The following is a 21,340-nucleotide window of genomic DNA, read 5'->3' as shown; positions in this document are numbered from 1 at the left end:
TCATCCTCCCCCGCCTGGACCCTCGGCCCAGCCTCATCCCAGCCTCCAGTCTCCTCCATCCACATGACCCTACAGCTGACCTGCCCCTCCCTGCTCACAACCCTTTTATAGATCCCCAGTGCCCCCCAGATAAAGTTCCAGCCCCCCAGCTCACACTCAAGCCCTCCATGATCTCCCCTGCCCACTCTCACCTCACCCCTCCACCCTCCATCCAATACACTTTCTAAGTAACCCCCAATCCCACGGCCTCCCCTCTGTTCCTTGACCTGGCCCAGCTCTCTCCTGCATCAGGGCCTTTGTGCAAGCTGTTCTCTCAGCCAAAACGCTGTCCCTTTCCTTTTCCCCCTCCTTCAAGACCTGACTTAAATGGTACTTCCTCTGGGAAGCCTTCCAGGTCTCCAGGCAAAGCCCATTCCTCTTGGTATCTGCTTTCTCTTTGTAGCCCTGAGTTTGCAGTTGCACATTTATTGTTGGACTGTGTGGTCGATGTCTGGGGTCGGGGCAGAGGGAGGCAGGGCTAAGCTCATTGGTATTGCCGAGCATGGAAGGCTCAGGCAGGCCCAGCACAGCACCACCCAGCTATACTCAATAAAACCAAAAACCAAACCAAACCCAGTGCCGTCGAGTCAGTTCCGACTCATAGCGACCCTATAGGACAGAGTAGAACTGCCCCATAGAGTTTCCAAGGAGCACCTGGTGGATTCAAACTGCCGACCCTTTGGTTAGCAGCCATAGCACTTAACCACTATACCACCAGGGGTTTCCATACTCAATAAACATCTACTTAATTAAATATGGAGTCCTGGTGGTGCAGTCGTTAAGAACTTGGCAGCTAACCAAAAGGTCAGTAGTTCAAACCCACCAGCCACTCCTTGGAAACCCAATGAGGCAGTTCTGCTCTGCCCTATAGAGTCGCTATGGGTCAGAATCAACTCGATAGCAATGGGTTTGGTTTTGATTTCTAATTAAGCATAGGAGCACTGGTGGTGCAGTGGTTAAGTCCTCGGCTGCTACTGAAAGGTTGGCAGTCCACAACTCAGCAGCCACTGCGTGGGAGAAAGATGTGGCAGTCTGCTTCCGGAAAGGTTTACAGCCTTGGAAACCCTGTGAGACAGTTCTACCCTGTCCTCTAGGGTCACTGAGTTGAACCTGACTTGATGGCAGTGGGTAGGGGGTTAAATTAAGCACAAGGAACCCTTGTGGTGCAAGTGGCTTGCCACTGGCTGCTAATCGAAAGGTCGGGGGTTTGAACCCATCCAGTGGTGCCTTGGAAGAAAGCCCTGGTGATTTGATTTCATAAAGATCGCAGCCAAGAAAGCCCTATGGAGCACGTCTGCTCTCAGTGATACCTGGGGTTGCCACGAGTCGAAGTTGACTGGACAGCAGGGGTTTTATTTATTTTTGGTTTAATTATGCACAGAGGCCCTGGGTGATGCAAATGGTTAACGAGCTCAGCTGGCATCCAAAAAGTTGGAGGTTTGAGTCCACCCAGAGGTGCCTCAGAAGAAAGGCCTGGTGATCTACTTCTGAGAAATCAGCCACTGAAAACCCTATGGAGCACAGTTCTGCTTTGACATGTATGGGGTTGCCAGGAGTCAGAACCAACTTGACCGCAACTGGTACTGGTTAATTAGGCACAATATTAGCTAATGGTTAGAGATGGCTTAGAGACAGATGTCACACCACCAGACTCCGTGCTGCACGCACAGGGAGGATTAAGCCCTGTCATCCCCTCAACCATCTTATAAGTTAGGTCTCATTATTCCCATTCTACAGACGAGGAAACTGAGGCACAGAGAGGGAAAGTGATTTGCTCCAAGCCACACAGCGGAGAAGTGACACAGCCGACACCTAAACTAAGATTTGGGGGAGCAGGAAGGGAGCCCTGACGTCCACCTCCTCAGCTCTGCAAGAGCTCCCTGCCGGGGAACCCCCGCCCCCCCCACCCCCCCCCACCACCTGACCAGCCCAGCGCAAGCCCTGCGTCTCACGGTGTTCCCTGAATGGCCAGCAGGGGGAAGCAGAGAGCACGGTGGGAGCTGGGCTGTCCCAGCTCTTCAGCTTTCCGTCCTGCCGCGGAAGGCTTGCTGGACTGTCCCCTCTCTGGCTTCTGGTACAGTCAGAAAATGCCAGTGATGTGATCTTCTCCCCAGGTGGCCGTGAGGATTAGCGATACTTGTACATGAAACTCCACAGGAAAGGAGGCTGACAAATGGTGACTCATGAAGAAGACACGGCTTCACAGCTTGGGAGGCCCCGGTGTGAATTCTGGCTCCTTACTCCCTGCTGTGTGACCTCTCTGTGCCTCAGTTTCTCTTTTGTAAAATGGGGATGAGACCAGAACCCACCCCATGGGATCATTGTTGTTATAAAACCAAACCCGTTGCCTTCAAGTCCATCCTGACTCACAGCGACCCTGTAGGACAGGATAGAACTGCCCATAGGGTTTCCAAGGCTGTAATCTTTTTATGGAAGCAGACTGCCACATTTTTCCAGCTGCTGGGTTGGCACCACCAACTTTTCAATTAGCAGCCAAATGCTTAACTACTTTGGTACCAAGGCTCCTTTATGGGATCATAAAAACCAAACAACCAAACCTGCTGCCCTTGAGTCAATTCCGACTCATAGCGACCCTACAAGACAGAGAAGAATTGCCCCATAGAGTTTCCAAGGAACTCCTGGTGGATTTGAACTGCCAACCTTTGGTAAGCAGCTGCTGTACTTAACCACTACGCCAAGGTTTCCCATAGGATCATAGGATTAAATGGATTAAAGTTGTGTCAAGCACATTATAAGGTCTAGGTACGTGCTTTCGATCATTATTACTTGTAGTGTAGTTGTTGTTATTATCAGATTCACTGGCTGTGTCCTCTCAGCTCTGTTTCATACTAACTAGCTTTGCCCACACTGGTGTCTTCTCCCTGAGCCTAGTCTGCCCCTGATCAATGTTCCCCCCAAATTCCAGTAGGGTCAGGACCCTGGCCAGTGCCAGGCAAAAGTCTGGGCCAAAGACGGGCAGGGCTGGGAGAAGCCTCAGAGGGAATCCTTACAGAAGGGGAAACTGAGGCTAAGGGATGGGCAGAACCAAGACCATCTGATGAATACCGCCTGGTCGGGTGCTGGTCCCGGAGCTGGATGAGGTCCCACAGAGAGAAGGGGAGGGGGCGGAGCGAGAGACCACGAGAGGCAGGGACATTCTGAGATAGGGACAGAGAGTGGAGGAGAGGCAGATGGAGAGAGAGAGAGATGGGGCAGAGAGTTGGAGAAATAGAGGGAGGGACCGAGGTGGGGGCGGGTCTGAGGGTCTGAGGCAAGGTACCTGCGGGTCGGGCGTCTGGGGCCCGGGAGGGGGGCCCCGGGGTCTCCAGCGCAGGCGAGACGGAGAAGCGGGAGAAGCACAGGGGGGGGCCTGGCGGGGGGAGGAGGGGGAAATCCTCCGCCCACTCGAAACTGCCTCCTGTGGGGGAGAGGAGAGGATATAGTCAGAGCCCCAGACTCTCCAGGTACACCCTCCCAACTTCAGCTACTTCCCTCAGACCCCACCCACCTGCCAGACTCTGCCCTCTCACCAGGCCCAGCCCCTCCTCTAGCCCTGCCCGAGCCCCCGCCCTGCCCCTCCTCAGGCCACGCCCCAGACACCACCACGCCCCACCCCCCGGTCCCGCCCCTCACCAAAGCCGGTGTCGTTGCTGGGAAACCCATCTCCGGGGGTGGTGGGGTGGGGAGGCGTCGGGGGCGCTGGGGGCGTTGATGGGTCCGTGTCCCCCTCGGGGGGGCCCTGGACGCTCAGCTCGTTGGTTGGCGTCTCCTGAGAGAGCAGATTAGAGGAAGCGAAAGGGGGCGGACCGTCATATCCCACCCACCACATCCCCAACAAAACCAGCCACACTTCTGGGGCTACAGGCATCCCAACTCACGATCTCTGACTCGCACTCTCTGGAGATGTGGCTGGATCCCTTTTCTGTTTTCGAAACTCGACATTGCCTTAACCCCAGCCCAGCCCGAGGCTCTGCCCCTACCTGACCCCCACCCACAGGTAAGCGACCAACACAGGAATGCTCCTAACGCGCTCCATAAGCCCCGCTCCATCTTCATGAGCCCCATGTACCTCTGAGATCTTGGCTGCGATCATTCGTGACGAGACCGAGAACTACCCTCAGAACCACCATTCTGCGCAACTCCCACCCCAGGATGGGATGATCTCGCCCCCGGACCCCTAAGCGGCCCTCAGAATTGGCCCTGACCCACTCTTTTGTCTCAGTGGCCAAGGCCCCATGTCTGAGCTTCGCCCCAGCCCATGACGCTCTGCCCCAGGTTCCTCTAGCTACGCCTCCAGCCCGCAAACACCTCCCCTGACCTCCCTTTTTCTCTTCAGCGCTATCCCCACATCTCGCTAGGTCCAGCCCCAGCTACTCAACACAATTCTTAATCCATTTCTGCACACCTCGCTCCCAGTTCACTCACTACGCCCATCCATCCCTGACCCCGGCCGAAAATACCTTAACACTATCTGCCCCATCTCATAAGCCCCACTGGTAGCCTCTCTATGGCCTGCCCCTAGAGGATAAGATCTACCTCCATCCTTAACCGACCCCTTAAGCCTCTCCTACCCCTGGAGCCCTGTCCAACATGCCCCACCCCAAGCCTCATCAGGCTCCGCCTCTCAAGTCACGCCCTAACCGTATCAAGGCTTTCTCCGCAGCTTTTCCAAACCCGCCCTGACCACTAACTTGGCCTTCCGGACCGGTCTTCATTCTTCAGGTCTCTCTCTCGTCCTCCATCCCCTAACCGGACCACAGGCCTCACCCTGCCCCCGGCCCCGCCCCTCTCAGGGCCCCTCAACCAACTCAAGCTGCATAACTGTCCTCACCCACCAGGACCCTCCCAAGGCCCCGCCCCCACTCTAGCCCGTTAAACCCACTGCTGTCGATTCCGACTCATAGCGACCCCATAGGACAGAGTAGAACTGCCCCATAGAGTTTCTAAGGTGCGCCTGGTGGATTCGAACTGCTGACCGTTTTTGGTTGGCAGCCACAGCACTTAACCACTACGACACCAGGGTTTCCCCACTCTAGGCGTGTCCCATATTACAGGCCCCGCCCCAACCTGCCAGGGCTCATTAGTCTTCAGACCCCGCCCCTCCTCAGGCCCCGACCCGGCACTCAAGGCCTCACCCTGTCCTCCAAGTCCTGCCCCATTCCCTAGCCTGTCTCTCCTGGGCCCCGCCCACCCCCGCCGGGATCGCTCGCCCACTCTGAGCTCGGCCTGCCTCCAGGTCCTGCCCCCTCAACGCCCCGCCCCACGCTGGGCTCCGTCTTCCTCCAGGCCCCGCCTCTCCCAGGCCCCCCCAACGGCGGGCTCGGCCTGCCTCCAGGCCCCGCCCCCTCAACGCCCCACCCCACTCTGAGCTCGGCCTGCCTCCAGGCCCCGCCTCTCCCGGGCCCCCCCCAACGGCAGGCTCGGCCTGCCTCCAGGCCCCGCCCTCTCAACGCCCCTCCCCACGTTGGGCTCCGTCTTCCTGCCGGCCCCCAGTCCTCCGTTTGCTCACCTGGTCGAAGAGGTAGACGGTCACGTCCCCGTGGAAGGAGACCATCTTGCGCTTCCTCTCCAGCTCGCTGTCCTCGGGCTCGTCGGCCCCGCGCGGAGACTTGAGCAGCCCCCGCAGCGGGCGGGCCGCGTCCGCGTCGGCGCTGCTCACCACGACGGGCACCGGGGCTGCCCGTGCTCTCCCGGGGCCCCGCGGCTCCGCCGCGCCCGCCGCCTCGTCCTCCTCGTCCTCGTCCTCCCCGTCCTCCTCCGCCGGCCCCGGCGCCCCCGCCCCGCCGGCCTCCCCGCCAGCCGCCCCGGCGTCCGTGCCCTCCCACGGGGCCCGCCGGGGGCCCGGTCCCGGGAATGGCGTGAGCGTGAGCGGCGGCAGCGCCAGCGAGAGCCGGGAGAGCTTGGCTGTGAGGGGAGAGACCCGGTGAGCCCCTGCCTCGGGGAAAACTGAGGCAGGGCTCCTCACCCAGCTGCGTGTCCTCAGGTAAGCCTCAGCATAATCTAGGCCTCAGTTTTCCCCATGTGAACTGAAGGGCTGCACTGAGGCCTATCTCCAACCAGGGTGGGAGAGATCTTTTCCCTATTCCTGTGCTTAACCCTCCATGGCTTCCCAGTGCCCACAGCATAAAGCCCCCTATTCTCCCGTTGGGCCTAAGTACCCTGGCCCAGCTGACCTCTTCAGGCTCTGCCCTCATCTCATTCTAGCTTCACCTCCTTCCAGCCACATGGGCCACTTCCCCATTCCTCCCACCTCTGGGCCTGTGCATGAGCTGTTGCCTCTGCTTGGACTGCCCTTTTCTAACTCAAGTTCTACTCATCCTCCAGCCTTGGGCTTTCATAGCCTTCAGAGTTCTCCCAGGAGGTCAGGGAGGACGGCCTGCTCTGTGCCCCACTGCACTGAGTGCCTTTTGTTCTGAGCGGATTATTTCAGTGTGTAACTCTAGTTCTGTTGTTTAACTCTAGTTCTGTGGAGATGTGATCAGTGCTTGCCCGCCCACAGGGCAGAGACCGAGTCAGCTTGCTAGGGGCTACATCGCCAAGCTTTGTGCATGTAGAAGCACTTAGTATTTGTAGAATTAATGAATGAATGTCCTCTGCTGTGTGACATTGAACAAAGCACTTCCCCCCTCTGGCCCTCGTTTGCCAAAGTTGGGGTGTCTCAACCATGTCCAGACCCCTTTCCTGCCCTAAGACTCCTCAATTTCAGCCTGGTGGGGCCGGTGGCGGGGGGGGGTGGTAAGGTTCAGGTCCCTAGGGGAGGAAACCTGGCTTTGAATCCCAAGCCTACCCTGCTCTCTTGCTGTGTGTCCCTGGGCAAGTGGATCCAGCTCTCTGAGCCTCTGTTTCCTCACTGGTAAATGGACAAGGGCCACTCATTCCTCCATTAGTGCATAAGTGAACTGGGTGCCAGACCCTGTTGGGGGGGAGGGCAATGGTGCAGATGAGAGGAGGGTCAGGGGCTGGGCAGGGAGAAAGATGGTGTGGGCCAGGTCACTCTCCCCACCCTCATTCACCCTACTCCAACTTTGCTGGCCTTTTGCTATTCCCTGAACATGCCAAGCAAGTGCCCATCTCAGTGCCCTCTGCCTGGAACACTGTTCCTCCAGATGTTCACCCAGCTGGCTTCCTCACTTCCTTCAGGTCTACTCGAAAGTCACCTCCTCTTTGAGGCCTTCCTTGACTACCCATCTCAGGGTGATGGGGGGCTGTATAGAGGGAACTATTAGAAGCTGTGTGTGCACAGAAGAAGGATGGGACGACAGCCTTTAGAAACCAGGAAGACTTTCCAGGGAAGGGGAAATTTGGGTGGGGCCTTGAAGGATGAGTAGGAGTTCACTGGTTGGATAAAGAGCATTCTCACCCAGCTACGGTGACCCCACACAGATCCTTTGAAGCATCCAAGCTGCTCTTCCCCTGACATTTTTATGCCGCCTGAGGTCTTTCCTGACACAGCTGGCAGCAAAGTCCCCACAACAATGCAACCTAGAGAAGGCGGTAGTGTGCTAACACCGCAGGCTATGAGGAATGAAAGTCCTGGGCCCAGGCCCCTCCCTGACCCTTACCCACTGAGATGATAAACCTTCCCTCAAGTGTGGCTGTGAGGTCCCTGACACACAATAGGTGTCCAACCAACAGGAACTGTCATTATTATTGATTCACCTGTCTCCCTCTGTTTCCTGCTCATATGGATCACTTATAACTTTCATGCCGGTATTTAAGGAAATCAGGCCCTGTAGCAATTTTGGTGGAACCACAGCTAAACATCTAAACTGGGTCTTTTTATCTTCATCCTCCATTTCTCTTCTCCTAAAGCATCCCCTCCTACCATGGGGGCAGGGTAGGGCCTGAACACCCCTGGGGTCCCAACCTTCGGCAGCTCAGGGCCTGGCACATGGCAGGCTGTGGGGCTGAGTAATGGAGGCCTCAGCTTATTGAGAAGTTTAAACCAGGGACACTCTGGCAACCCTGCCTTCCTTTGAATTGGGTGCAACCATCGTAAGAGAAAAGAGCCAGATTTGCCAACCAAATGGATAAACCAAACCCGCTACCATCACGTCGTTTCTGGCTCATGGTGACCCCATGTGTTACAGAGTAGAACTGCTCCATAGGGGTTTCAAGGCTGTCATCTTTACGGAAGCAGATCGCCAGGCCCTTCTGCAGTACCACTGGGTGGGTTCAAACCACCAACCTTTAGGTTAGTAGTCCCGGGCAAACCATTTGTGCCATTATGTCAACATTCCTGAGTGCAGCTGAGAAATGGCTCCTTCCTCTAGACAAGGTATTTCCTTCCCTAATCCACCACCTTCCCCAGCCCACTTCATTCACTTCCTTCTACTGCCTGGCTCCTGTGGCATCAGAGTTTGAGACTCCTGATCTAAGCAAATTACAATAAGAAAAGCAGGTGTGTACTACACCACGTGTCAGGCTTTGGAAGTGGTAACTCATTTAACTCTCCCAACAACCCTAGGAGGTAGGTACTATCATTGCCAACCATTCTGGGGAGATGGGGAAACTGAGGCACAGAGAAATTAAATTCATTTGCCCAAGGCCACAGAGTGAGGGAGGGGCAGAGGCAGAATTTGAACCTAGGTGGGGTGTCTCTAGGGTCTGTACTCTCAACTGCTCAGGAGGACCTTTGAACCCACCCTCCAGGAGCCCAAGATTCTCATTCGGCCCAGATTTCTGCTCCCCTCACTCCCAGACGCTTCCTCACCTTTGATCTGCTCGCTGTTCCCCTGGGGAGGTCCCAAGTCCAAGAACAGTCGTGGCATCTCTGGGCCCTTCCTCTCGGGCTTGAGGGGGTCCCCGTCTCCGCTGGGTGCCGTGTCTCCGCCGGCCCTGCTGTCTGGGGCCCCGGGGTCTCCCTCGGGGGCCGCCTCCGGCTTGGCTCTCGGGGGCACTGGCTCCGGCCTCCTCGGTTGGACCTCCGGTGGTGGCGGAGGCTGCGGCCTCATGCTGTCTGCCCACCCGGCCTTTGCGTCCACGCCGCTTCCGGGGCCGCCGCCGTGGGCCGTCCCCATGTCCCCCGGGGCTTGGCCCCCACTCCCGGGGTCCAGCTTCCCAGCCCCGGGGGCTCTCAGCGCCCTCCCAGTCTCTGGGGCTCTCCTCTGGGTCCCGGGGTCCGGTGCCCCGCTCCTGGGGGCTGGGCCAATGGGGCCAGGCGCTGTCTCCCAGCCTTTCAGGGGCGAGGCCACTGCTGCGTGGGACTCGGGGGCTCTCTCCAGCGAGATCTCGGGGGCTGGCTCCCCTATCGTGGGGGCTGGACCCCCACTCTCGGCCATCTTCTCCCAGGGCCCTGGGGCTCTCCAAGGCCCAGTCTCTGGTGGCCTCTCCGCCTTCCTGGGGAGGCTCAGGCCCCCATTCTCTGCCACCTTCTCCTCGCTCTTTGGGGGTGTCAGCCCCCCATTCACCAGCACTTTCTCCATGGCCTCTGGGCATTTCAGCTCCCCATTCTCTAACTCCTTCTCCCTCCTTGGGGGTGGCAGCTCCCCATTCGCCAACACTTTGTCTTCTCTCTCGGGGGACCCCGGGCCCCCATTCTCCACTGCTGTCTCCTCGATGCCTGGGGCTTTCTGGCCCCCGTTCTCCAACACTGTCACCCCGTTCACAGGAAGGCTCAGGTCCTCGTTTGGGCTTGGGGCTTTCTGGTCGCTGCCTGGGACTGTTGGGCCCGGGGCTGTCTCTCTGTTCCCGGTGCCTTTCCCCGGCTTCCTGGGCCCTGGCTCCTGGGGAGACACCCCCTTCTCCCCTAGGAGGTTCCTTGTCACGTCCTCCCGCAGGGACATCAGCAGCTGCTCGGTGCTCACTTGAACCATGAAGGTTGGCTTCTCCCGGGTCCCCAGGAGTGCGAGGGGACCCGGGTCTGGGGGTGGCCGGGGCGCTCCTGGGTCGGGGGGCTCGGGGGGAGCCCGTGGCCGAGGGACCCCTTCCTCCTCGGCTGCCCCCCCGGCTGGGAAGGCTCCCTCGGGGGAAAAAGGGGTCTCGGTCTCGTAGCCGCTGTCCCCCGGCTTGGGGCCCGGAGAGGACAGGCCTGAGCCGGGACTGGCCACGACCGATGGGGGGTCGGGGGACGCGGCGGGGTCCGCGGGGGCCCGGGGAGGTGGCGGCGGGGGGGGGGGAGCGGGTGGTGGCCCCCGCCCGGGGTACTGGGGTGCCGCCGCCCCCATAAGGGGGTCCAAAAACTCGGAGGGGGCCGAAGCAGGGGGGGCCAGGGGCAGGTCGGCCAGGGAACCCCGTTCTGCTCGCAGGGATGAGTCGTCTTCTGGGGGGTGGGGACAGCCAAGAGCAGGGTGGCCCCCCCAGCCGGCAACAGCATCCCCCCGCTCCAGCGGCAGGCAGGAGCAGGCCCCTTCGCGGCTGCACAGGGGGCAGGGGAGGGTACCCCGCCGACTGGGGCCTCCCCCAAGGCTGCTGCTGTCTTCCCCCGGGGAGCTGCCCTCCTCCTCCTCCTCTTCCTCGGCCCACGGGGCAGCCCCCCGCTCCCCCAGCACCTCGGCAGGGTCTCCAGCCAGGGTCTCCCCGGCACCCCGGCCCTCGGGGTCCCAGCCGCTCAGGAGGAAGCCACCTGAGGCAGAGGCCTGGGCCGGGAAGGACCGGGGTGCTGGGAAGAGGGGCGAGGCCCAGGTCTCGGACACCAGCTGGGGGACTTCGGAGGGGGCCTGAGGGGGCTGGGGGGCGGATACTCCCGGGTCCAGGGGGTCCCAGTCATTGGGGAAGAGGGGTTCAGGCGGGGAGCCGTGCTCCTCCAGGCGGATGTAGTATTCGCTGCCTACAGAGGGGCTTCGTGCACTGATGACCGGCAGCACACTAGGCGTGGACAGAGCCTCGTAGAAGGGGTTTGAGGGGTTGGTGTGGGGTGCCGGGGGTGCAGATGCTGGTTGCCAGGGGGGGGCCCCCCCACCCCGGCCTGCCCCTCGCCGCGCCTTCTCCCACAGGCACTCAAGGTTGAGGCCACGGCTGCTCTCGGTGACTGTGAGCACGTCGTCGGGGTCAGCCCCTGGGAAGCCATCCAGAAGGGGGAAGGGCGAGGACAGGGTCCCTGAACGGGGTGCAGTATGTGTTGGAGGCCAGGGCCAGGGGAAAGGGCCATCTCGGGGTGGGGGTGGGGGTGGGGGAGGCCGCGGGGGCCGCTCCGAGAGCAGGTAGGTGAGCTGCAGTTGGAGGTCAGAGGCTGAGGGGCGCTGGGCAGGTGGCCGCCAGCAGGACTGCAGGATGTCATACCTGGGGGAGGGGGGCGGGTGTGAGTGTGGCAGGAATCCAGAGAGAGAGGAGGAGAAGGACCCAGAGAAAGAGGACAGGGACCTAGAGAGAAAGAGCGGGACAGAGACCCAGAGAGAGAAGGAGACCGAGATCCAGAGAGAAAGGGGGGTAGGGACCCGGAGAAAGAGGGGGACAGACCCAGAGAGAGAGGGGGATGTACCCGGAGAAAGAGGACAGAGACCTAGAGAGAAAGAGGTGGACAGAGGCCCAGAGAGAGAGGGGGAGAGAGACCCAGAGAGAGTAGGGACAGAAAGGTGATGGGGGGGGAATGATGGGTAAGGTGGTGTCCCTGGTTTGGGCTGTGAGTTCTGGTGAGGGACTCAGAAATAAACTTTTAGGCTTATCGAAACTAGGAGTCAAATCTCAGCTCGGCCACTCCATGCCTCAGTTTCCCTTCTCTGAATCTCAAGATGCTACAGGAAGGGGTGAGGATGTCTCCTCTCCACTCTGGGGGTTGTAGCAAGTGGTGAGACTGTGGATGGGGTGGGTGGGTGGGGACTATCCTGAAGTGGGGCGAATAAGGAAGGCAGGGGTCCCGACCGGGGGCAGCCCTCACCAGTAGTCTGCGTAGGGCAGCTTGAGGCGCGGCCGCGCCAGCTTGACGTGCTGCTGGCGAACCACAAAGGCGAGGACCTCCTCATCCGATAGGTGGCGGTAGGGCTGTGCTCCGAACTCAAACAGCTCCCACAGGGTCACCCCCAGGGACCTGCGGGAAGAGAGGGGCAGAGGAGGGGTCAGAGCCCTGCCCTTGGACACCCTTCCAGGCCTCAGTCTCCCCCCCCATAGAGCTGGGTTACATCCCCGCCCACGCCCGGAGGCCCCTTACCAGATGTTGCTCTCGCGGCTCTGGTCCACAACCATGAAGGTCCCGTGCAGCTCTCCGAGGAGTTCGGGCGCCGCCCAGCGCAGTGGGATCCACAGGCGCTCTGGGGTCAGGTAGTAGTCCTCCTGGGGGGATGGGTCGCGGTTAGGTGGCTGGGGGCTCCTGCAGTCCCCCCATGACTGCAGGCAGCCCCCACCTTGTAGTTGCTGTGGGCGAGCCCGTAGTCTCCGATGCGAACGGTGAGGTCGGAGGTCAGCAGGCAGTTGCGAAGGGCCAGGTCGCTATGGGTAGATAGTGTTGGGGAGGAGGGGGCATAAGCAGGGAAGCGGCAGCCTGGACCAACCCGCTTTCTTCGGACTCTTCCCCTTCCCTCTGACATTTTTCCCCTCGCTTGTCCTCCTCCAGCTCCTCCCCTGGCCCCTCCCCCTCCTCTCATAACCCCTCCCCTCCTCTGGCTCTACAGCTTACTTCCCTGTTCCCTCCCCTCCTCTCCTGACTTCTCCTACCCTGACTCCTCCCCCTCTTCTGACTCCACTTACCCTGACTCCTCTTGCTTCTTCCCTGACTCTTCCCTTCCTCTCCTGACTCCCCCTTCCTCTCCTAAATCCTCCCCTCCCACCTCCTCCCTGGCCCCTCCCCTCTTCTGTCTCTTTTGAATCTTTCCCTCCCAGCTCCTCCCCTTCCTCTCCTGACTCCTCCCCTCTCCCCGCCCTCTCTGCCTCTTCACTCCTCTTGACTCTCTTCCCCTTATGCTCCTAGCCCCTCCCCTTATGCTTCTGGCCCCTCCCATTTTGCTCCTGACTCCTCCCCTCCTGACCCTTTCCCCTGCTCCCTTGATATGTCCTCTCCTGACCCCTCCCCCAACCACTCTCCTTTCTCTCCTCTTCCTCCCCTCCTAGCTCCACCCCTTCTGCTTTGACTCCTCCCCTTCTCCTCCTGGCCCCTCCCCCTCCCCTTCCCGTGACCTGTCTTCCTCCCGTGACTCCTCCTCCGCTTTTCCTGTTCTCTCCCCTCCTATGTTCTAACTCTTCCCCCTCTTCTCCCAGTACCTCCCCTTCCTCTCCTGACTCCTCCCTCCTTCCCAGTCCCCTTCTCCGGTTCCCTTGGTTCTGTTTTTCTTTTCTGACTCCTCCTCCCTCTGCCCCATCCTCCCGATTCCTTCTCTTTCACCTCCACCTCCATCTCCGGACCCTCCTCGGTTTTCCTCTCCTCTGTCTCTGCCACTCCTGGCTCCTCCTCTGGCCCCTGCCATGTGACCGCCCTCCGTTCTTCTGGCTTCTCCTCCTCCACAGTAGTCCCTCCTCCCCGAGTGGATCCTCCACACTCCTCAGGGCCCCGCCCCCACTGGCTCACCTGTGCACGTAGTTGTGGGAGTGCAGGTGCGCCAGTCCACGGGCGATCTCCAGGCCCATCCTTTGCAGTGTCCGCAGATCTCGAGGGGGCAGCTCAGGGGACAGGCCCTCGGGGGGTCGCTGGGCCCGCAGGTAACGCTTTAGGTCCCCCTACGGGGGAGGACAAGGAGGGTCAGTACCACGAACCCCTCCCAGTCACACACATCTCCAGCCAATCTGAGGGCAGGGTGGACAACCTCTGCACTCCATGGGCAGCCCCTCTGAGCCTGTTTCCCCCGTTGGTTAGAGAACCTATAGCACAGGCTTGTTCGGGGCACACCACCTTTAGTGATACGTATGTACAGAGAAAGCATTCAATAAATGTTAGTGGATGTCACACAGGTATCACCATGAGAACGATGATGAGGAGGAGGATGTTACCACCAAGTATTCCTCCAAAGATCCTAGGACCCTTGGCTTGCCCCCAGTGAGGGATCCAACCAGTTGCCGCCCACCCTCCCGCCCCTATCCTGCCCACCCCCAGCCCCTCACCAGCTGACAGAACTCCATGATCAGCAGAAAGGGCAATGTCTCCACACACAGGCCCAGGCACTGGAGGATGTTGGGGTGCTGCAGGCTTCTGGGTGGGGGAGGAGGGGCTGTGTCAGGGAAGCAGCCCCTTTCCACCTCATCCAGCCCAGCCCCGGGTTCTATCCCAACCTTCTGGCAAAACCAAACTGTTGCTTCACCCTCCTTGGGTCTTGGATTCCTCACCTCAGTCTCCAACCCCACCCCACTCATTCCTCAGGTCCCCATCTCAGGACCACCCTACCACCCTCCAGTCCCCATGCAAGGCCCGCAGGTACCTTCTTGCCCTTCCTTCCTTCTCACCCCCCAGCCTTCTTCCTGCCCCCTGACTCTTTCCTGTTCCCTCTTCTCTGTCCTCACAGCTTTGGTTTAAACCTGGCCCTCTGGTGCTGACTGAACTCTCTTCTCAGCCTCCTCCTGGCCTCCCTGCCTCCGGTCTCTACTTTAGTCTGTCCGTAACCTGCCGTTTGCCTGTTCACAGCCCTCCGTGGCTCCCAAGCACCCCTGGCAGAAAGCCCCAGCTCCCTGGCCAATCTTCCCCTCCAGCTGGCCCTGCTGCACCCCTAGACATTTCCCCAAACACACCAGGTGCCCACTTAGGCTCTGGGCCTTTGCACTTCCAGTTCTTTTCCCTCAGCAAAGTTTTCCTCAACCCTCAGGTCTCAGCTTTGACATCATCTCCCCAAGAAACTTTCACTGCCCCCCAAAACTGAGGTGGGCGCTCCTCCTTTATGCTCACACTATGGGTAAAGTCAGGCTTAGGGATGGGAGGGGTTGAATCCTGACTCCATTTTCCCAGGAGTGTGAACTCAGAGAAGTTACTTCACTTCTCCCTGCCTCAGTTTTCTTCATCCGTACGATGGATCAATAATAGTAATTCCCTCCTACAGTTGTGAGGAGGAATTTGATGAGATCAAAAATTCCATGAGATCACCAAGCGTGAGCTCAGTGGGTCCTAGCTATTGCTGTTGCTTTAATGTTAACATTTTATTTTCTTTGGCTTTATTTTGACCTGCATTAAAACTGCATTTCCAGGGCTGCTTGCTCCCAGTAAGCTTATTCCTGCCCTACAACCTTTGCACCTTGTTCCCCTGCTTTGAACACTGTTGCCATGATGCTTTGTATGACTGTTTCCTTCTAGTCAATCCAGCCTCCCCAACCATCCTGTCTAAAGTGGTGCCGCCCCACTGTCTCTATCACATACTGTGTTATTGTCGTTACATCTCTAGTCATTCTCTGATACTTTCTTTTTGTATTTCATTTATTTATCGTGTTTCCCCTCTTCTAGATGGTGAGCTCCCGTAGGTCGAGGATTTGGAGCGTTTTGTTCACGGCTATGTCCCCAGTGCCTGGGCCAGTAGGTGCTCAGTGAGGTCCTTGGCTGGCGCAAATGGTTTGCACTTGACTACTAACCTAAAGGTTGGCAGTTCCAACCCACCCAGCAGTGCTGCAGAAGAAAGGCCTGGTGATTTGCACCATGAAGTTGGTTCCAGCTTACAGAGACTTCATGTGTCAGAGTAGAACTCTCCCATAGGCTTTTCTAGGTTTTAATTTTTATGGAAGCAGATCATCAGATCTTTCTCCTGTGGAGCTGCCAAGTGGGTTTGTACCACCAACCTTTCAGCTGGCAGCCGAGGTCTTAACCTTTGCGCCAGCAAGGCTCCTTCTGTAAAGACTCCAGCGGAGAAAACCCTGCAGAGCATAGTTCTACTCTGGCACACATGGGGTTGCCATGAGCTGGAATTGACTCAACAGCAACAAGTTTTTTTTTTTTTTAAGTGGGTTTAATGGCAACGCCGGGGTCTGTGGGGAAGATGAAAAGATCCCATACTTGCAGGCCAGCACTTGGCCCAGGTGCTCAGTAAATGGGCTCCACCACAGCCCAACAGTCTACCACCTGGGTTCCAACCCCAGCTCTGCTGCTGACCCTGTGAACTTCTTTACCGAAAAACCAAACCCATTGCTGGTGAGTTGATTCCGACACATAGAGACCCTATAGGATGACTAGAATTGCCCCATAGGGTTTCCAAGGCTGTAATCCCTACAGAAGCAGATTGCCAGGTTTTTTCTCCCACTGAGTGTCTGGTTGGTTCAAACTGCCAACCTTATAGTTAGCAGCTGAGTGCTTAACCACTGTACGCATTGGGGCCATAAAAATGGCACTTCCAACATGGGAGAGTTAGGGTGGCAGATGTAGGATGAAGCTTGTATTCATTGCACACCTACTTGTCAGAGCCAAGGGCGGCCACTTCCGCTATCCAATCCTCCCCACAGAACTGCTAGCCAGGATGAGACTTCTTGCTTGATCCAGGAGGTTCAGAGAGGTGAAGCAATTTGCCCAGGGTTATGCAGCAGAGCTGGGATAGGATCTCAGGTCTATGGTTCACTCAGCAAACATTTATGGAGGGCTAATGGCCTTTGTGCTCAGGCAGCAAGATGGACCCCTAAGCTGCTAGTCTAGATCTGAGCTGTCCAATAGAACTTTCTATGAAGGTGGAAATGTCCTAGATCTGCAATGTCCAAGACAGGCCACAGGTGGCCATGGAGCACTTGAAATGGTCCAACTGAGGAAACAAATCTTTAACTTTATTTCATTTTATTTAACTTAGATTTCACTAGCAATCTGTGGCTAGTGGCTACCACTACAGGTCTGGGGAGAGACAGGTAGTAAGTAAGTAAACAGGTGAAAGAATGACAGAGATAGGTGTTAGGAAGAAATCACAGGAGATGACATGATGCAGCATCTCAGAGACCTCCTAGAAGGGAGGTCAGGGAAGGCTTCTCTGAGCTGAGGCCTGAAGGAGCCCCAATTTGAAGCTGGGGGTTGGCAAGCATATTTTAGGCAGAAGGAACAGCAAGGACATGGAGCAAGGAGTGCTAAGGTCCAATGTCTGTGACTCTGGAAGTCACAGCTGTCCTGATAAAGGTTTTCTGTGTGCACACACTTTCCATGTTAGGGAGCTCACTACCTCACAAGGCATTTATCCAGCAAATGTTTATCTCCTCCTCACGCTAGGAGCCCTTAGAGTGGAGGGGAGTCGGAGGAGGGAAGGGTCACGATCCTGCCCTCCCAGATCTCCCAGACCAGCAGGTGAGGGAAGGAAAAAGCTCCTCAGTGGTCATCTTGGGTGCCAGCTTGAGGCCCTGATCTGTGATTCCATTTCTACCTGTCGTCACCCACAAGTAGGGTCCTAAGAAACGGAACTGCCAACATGTACCCAACACTTAACACAGAGTAATTGGTTAATGCACTTGGCTGCTAATCGAAAGGTTGGAGGTTCAAGTCTACCCAGAGGTGCCTAGGAAAAAAGGCCTGGGATCTACTTCCGAAAAAACAGCCATTGAAAATTCTAGGTAGCACAGTTCTACTCTGACACACATGGGGTCACCATGAGTTGGAATGGATTTGACAGCGACTGTTTTAATTGGTTTTGGTTAATCCCACATCCTTTCAGCTGCCTCTATGTGAGGACACTCAGGTTTCCTGGGCTCAGTTTCCAGGTGAAAATACTGAGGTTCCGAGTGAAGGTAAAGGCAGGCCACTGGCTCAGTTTCCATGCTTTCTCCCTCATCATGCTGCCTCTCGTTTTGGATCCCTGGCTATGTCCGGAGGAAAAACCCAAAGATCAGAGAAGGAAATTCTCTTCCTCTAGTGGCACAGTCAGGAACAGATGGAGTCAGAATTCGAACCCAGGTTTAACCTCCCACTATGCTCCTTCCAGGAAACCCTGGTGGCATAGTGGTTAAGTGCTACAGCTGCTAACCAAAGGGTCAGCAGTTCGAATGCGCCAGGCGCTCCTTGGAAACTCTCTGGGGCGGTTCTACTCTGTCCTATAGGGTCGCTGTGAGTTGGAATCGATTCCACGCCACTGGGTTTGGTTTTTGGTTTGATGCTCCTTCCACTCCCAAGTGCCACCTCTAGGGGGCGCAAGCCCAGCTATTTGGGCCTAGAGAGCCCACATCCGCGGAAGTCCCCGGTACCTACCTGTAAGGCTGGGCTTCCGAGATGAACTTGCGCTGCTCCAGGGGCCCCGCGCTGGCTCGGAGCTCCTTCACCACCACCTGGGCTGGGGTGTAGTCGGAGAAAATCTCCCCCAGGATCACCTGGTTGAGGGGGATGCAGAAAGTCACTCCGCGCCCTTTTCCCAGCCCCATTTCCCGGACCAGCTCCACCCTACCGCACACTTCCCAACTTGCCCCTCCTTTCCAGTCCCGCTTCCTATCCCACCACCCTCGCCCCCCACGGCATGTGGGGGGAGACTCACAGGCCCAGAGTCCGATGGACGCAGGGACGGATGGAAGGATGGACAGACGGACGAGTGAAGAGCCGGGTGGCGAGGCGAAGTGGTCGATGGAGTGAGGAGGGAGGCGCTGACCGACAGATGTGGGGGGAGGGGGCGGGGAGCGGGTGAGAGGTAAAGGTGCAGGGGATGGGTTGGCGGAGGCAGGCAGGGGAAGGAGTGGAGGGGCAGATGAGAAGTGGTGACAGCAGGGGGGATGGACACAGAACAGGAGCACAGTCCTGGATTGTAGGGACCCCCTCGCCCCACCCCCAGCACCACTCACCTTCCCAAACCAGCCGCTCCCAATCTCTTGTAGGTAGCTGAGATGCTGGCGGCTAAGGCCCAGGGGGGTGGTCATGTCTGGGGCGGGGGCGAGAAGGGGAGGCCGCTGAGCCTCTCCCCTCTCAAGTGCCAACACCACCACAACCCGAGATTAGTGGAGACTGGAGTTAAAGGAGACACTAATATCGTTTCATTGGCTGTCCCCGATATTCCATGACGAGATCTCAGCCTCCTCATTGGTTGCCCCCTAACATTGCAACACCTGATTTCCACCTCCCTCATTGGCTGCCCATAAGATCCCAGCATCCAATCTGTCCTTCCCTTTGGCTTCCCTAGACCCTGTGACTTGACTTCAGCCTCCCATTGGCTGCCGGAAGATTGAGATCTAGGCTGGCCTCACCATAGGCTGCCCCGCAAGAACCCCTAAATCTAGCTTTGCATTAAGCAACAGCTCCCCAGTGCCAAGATTGTTCCTGGGTAGTGCAAATGGTTAAGGTCTTGGCTGCTAAGGGAAAGATTGGAGGTTTGGGTTCACCCAGAGGTGCCTCAGAAGAAACGCCTGACGATCTACTTCCGAAAAATCAGCCATTGCAAACCCTATGGAGTACAGTTCTACTCTGACACATGGGGACGCTCCAGGAGTCAGAATCTGCTGTTAGGCAACTGGTTGGTTCCCCCAAGATTATCTCAGCCTCCCTTTTTGGCTGCCCTGGCTCCCAGCTCCCTGACTGCTGAGGGAAGATTCTGAGGGCCCACCACCCTGTCCCGTGGGACCGTGGGATCCTGGTACCGGTTGGGGCAGTACCTGAATGTGAAGGCTGTGGGGCAGGCATGGGCAGGGAGACCTCAGCCAGCGGGAGAATGTAGACGTCAGGAAGAGACTGTGAGGAGGAGGTCTCCTCCGCCGGAGGAGTGTACTCCCCGGAACAGTCCTCCCCTTCAGGGTTCTCAAATTCCTGGTGCCGGGAGGGGTGAAAGGTGGGAGAACACAGGGCTGAGACACACGCCATCATCCTTCTCTCAAGTGTCCCCACCGTCCTCATAACTGTCCCCCAGTCTCGGCCCAATTTCCATCCAAGGCTAGGGATGTCGCCCTAACTTCAGGACCTTGGATGCCGCCAACTCTCTGACTTCCTACCCCCTCCCCACATCTGTCATCTGGCTTGGGGGAAGAGGCCTTGTTGGGGTCTTCCTCCCCACCTTTAATTCCCCCCCTCCCCCCGCCATGCACCTCACCTTGAAGCCGACATCTCCCCGTTTGCAGCACAGACAGGTGAGGAGGAGGAAGATAAAAGCCAGCAGGCCAGAGCAGGAAATGAGGACCACAGCGTACGGAGGAGCCAGAGTGGCCCGGCCCAGGGCGAATCCATCTATGGGCATAGGGCTGGGTTGGGGTCCCGGCTTCAAGTCCCTGGCTCCGGGACTCCAGGACCGTCCTACCCGGCTAGTCTTGGACTGCAACTCCCATAATGCTCTGCAACCAGGGGCTTCTTGGCAGAGGAGCCGGATGGCCCGGGGCATCGTGGGAGTTGTAGTTTGGGGTCTTCCCAGGTGGTTGGGTTGGGGGTGGGGTCCCTCCTTCTCTGCCCCAACCTGGGACCCTCATCGCCCCTCCAATTTAGGCTTAAATAAACTGCAGTGAGGATTGAGGAAAGGGAGAGTACTAGCGGGGCCTGGAGCTCTCAGAACTTAAAATATGCTCCCGCGGGCAGCCTCATCACCCCTTATCTGTGGAAAATGATGAGCCCCTAACTGCAGGCTGGAAGGAGATGCTTGCCCTTTGCTGGGACCCCACAGCTGGGGAGGTGGAAACTTGTCTGTTTTGGGGATGCCTGGACCACACACGTCCTGTACCCCCAGCCCAAGCCCCTGAGAAGGAAACTCCGCAAGCCCTGGGTCTCCCCCAAATCCAGACCCAGTCTCCTGTGATGTGTCCCCCTTAGAAACAGTGCTCCTCCCTCTGCCCTCAGTTCTCCCAGAGGCCCTGCGCGTCCCCGGCTCCTGCACACACCTGCATACACACGCGTGTGCACACACGTTGCCTAAGTGCACCCCCTCCCCGCCGCCCCCCAGTCTCCCTCCCACAGGCCCTGCTTACAGCGGCCGGTCCCCGCGGCTCCCCAGGCCCTGCGCGGTTGCGGGAAGACGCACAAACAGGTGACTGAGCCCGAGCCCCGCACACAGACCCCCGGGCTGGCCGCGATGGGGGAGGGGGCCGCCGGACAGACGGATGGCCCGACTGACTCACCGGGGTGGGCCGGGGACGCCAGGCAGCCGGAGGCAGAGACGGCCGCGAGGAGGATGAAGGCGCCGGGGGCAGGCATCTTGGCGAGGATGGAAGGGAGGTGGAGGTGGTGGCGGCTGGGGAGGAGGGGGGGGCGGGCCCTCAGCCCCCAGCCATGGGGACCCGCGCGACCCTGGCCTCCCCCCGGCCCAGGAGAGGGGCAGGAGACGCAGGACAGGGGGAGGGAGGGGCTGCTTACTGGCTCAGGTACCCCCCTCCCCCTCTCTGAAGGGACAGACAGATGAAGGGACGGAGAGGCGGACAGAGGAGAGGAGCTGGGGAGCCGGGGGTTGCTGGGGTAGGGGGGGAGAGGGTAGGATGGGGGGAGAGGATGAGGGCCCCGCCCCCGAGAGCAGTCAGGATTGGGGGAGCAGAGAGCCTGTCAGAGGGAGGGTGGGAGGAAGGAGGATGGAGGGAGGATGGAGCGTCGTCATGGCAACTGGCTCCCGGG

The 21,340-nt window shown here is 58.4% G+C and overlaps 1 protein-coding gene and 1 long non-coding RNA gene across 6 annotated transcripts in view; one reads left to right on the top strand and one right to left on the bottom strand.

The window, feature by feature from the left end:
- Nucleotides 1–1,989: 1,989 nt before the first annotated feature.
- LMTK3 (lemur tyrosine kinase 3) lies at nucleotides 1,990–21,167 on the bottom strand. 2 transcript variants are annotated; one of them, XM_064294023.1, is made up of 13 exons: nucleotides 20,854–21,167; nucleotides 19,842–19,975; nucleotides 19,411–19,561; nucleotides 18,026–18,683; nucleotides 14,005–14,092; nucleotides 13,475–13,623; nucleotides 12,318–12,402; nucleotides 12,125–12,246; nucleotides 11,855–12,004; nucleotides 8,753–11,259; nucleotides 5,549–5,943; nucleotides 3,673–3,808; nucleotides 1,990–3,457 (listed from the first exon to the last, which is right to left on the bottom strand). In XM_064294023.1, the coding sequence occupies exons 1-13, from the start codon at nucleotides 20,927–20,929 to the stop codon at nucleotides 2,943–2,945; spliced, it is 5,166 nt and encodes a 1,721-aa protein (XP_064150093.1). In that variant the 5' UTR covers nucleotides 20,930–21,167; the 3' UTR covers nucleotides 1,990–2,942. The 2 variants fall into 2 exon arrangements, with proteins under 2 accessions (XP_064150093.1, XP_064150091.1); XM_064294021.1 differs by lacking the exon at nucleotides 20,854–21,167 and having other exon boundaries at nucleotides 19,842–20,709.
- LOC135232816 (uncharacterized) overlaps nucleotides 5,853–21,340 on the top strand; it is a 103,830-nt gene continuing 88,342 nt past the window's right edge. For all 4 annotated transcript variants that reach the window (XR_010323357.1, XR_010323359.1, XR_010323358.1 and 1 more), the window contains exon 1: nucleotides 5,853–6,022. This is a non-coding gene — a long non-coding RNA (uncharacterized LOC135232816). The remainder of the gene's footprint in view (nucleotides 6,023–21,340) is intronic.

The sequence above is a fragment of the Loxodonta africana genome, chromosome 11, assembly GCF_030014295.1.
Source record: "Loxodonta africana isolate mLoxAfr1 chromosome 11, mLoxAfr1.hap2, whole genome shotgun sequence".
In the NCBI taxonomy this organism is placed as follows: domain Eukaryota; kingdom Metazoa; phylum Chordata; class Mammalia; order Proboscidea; family Elephantidae; genus Loxodonta; species Loxodonta africana.
Note: the sequence above shows the minus strand (reverse complement) of the source record. Positions and strands in the feature narration are given on the sequence as shown.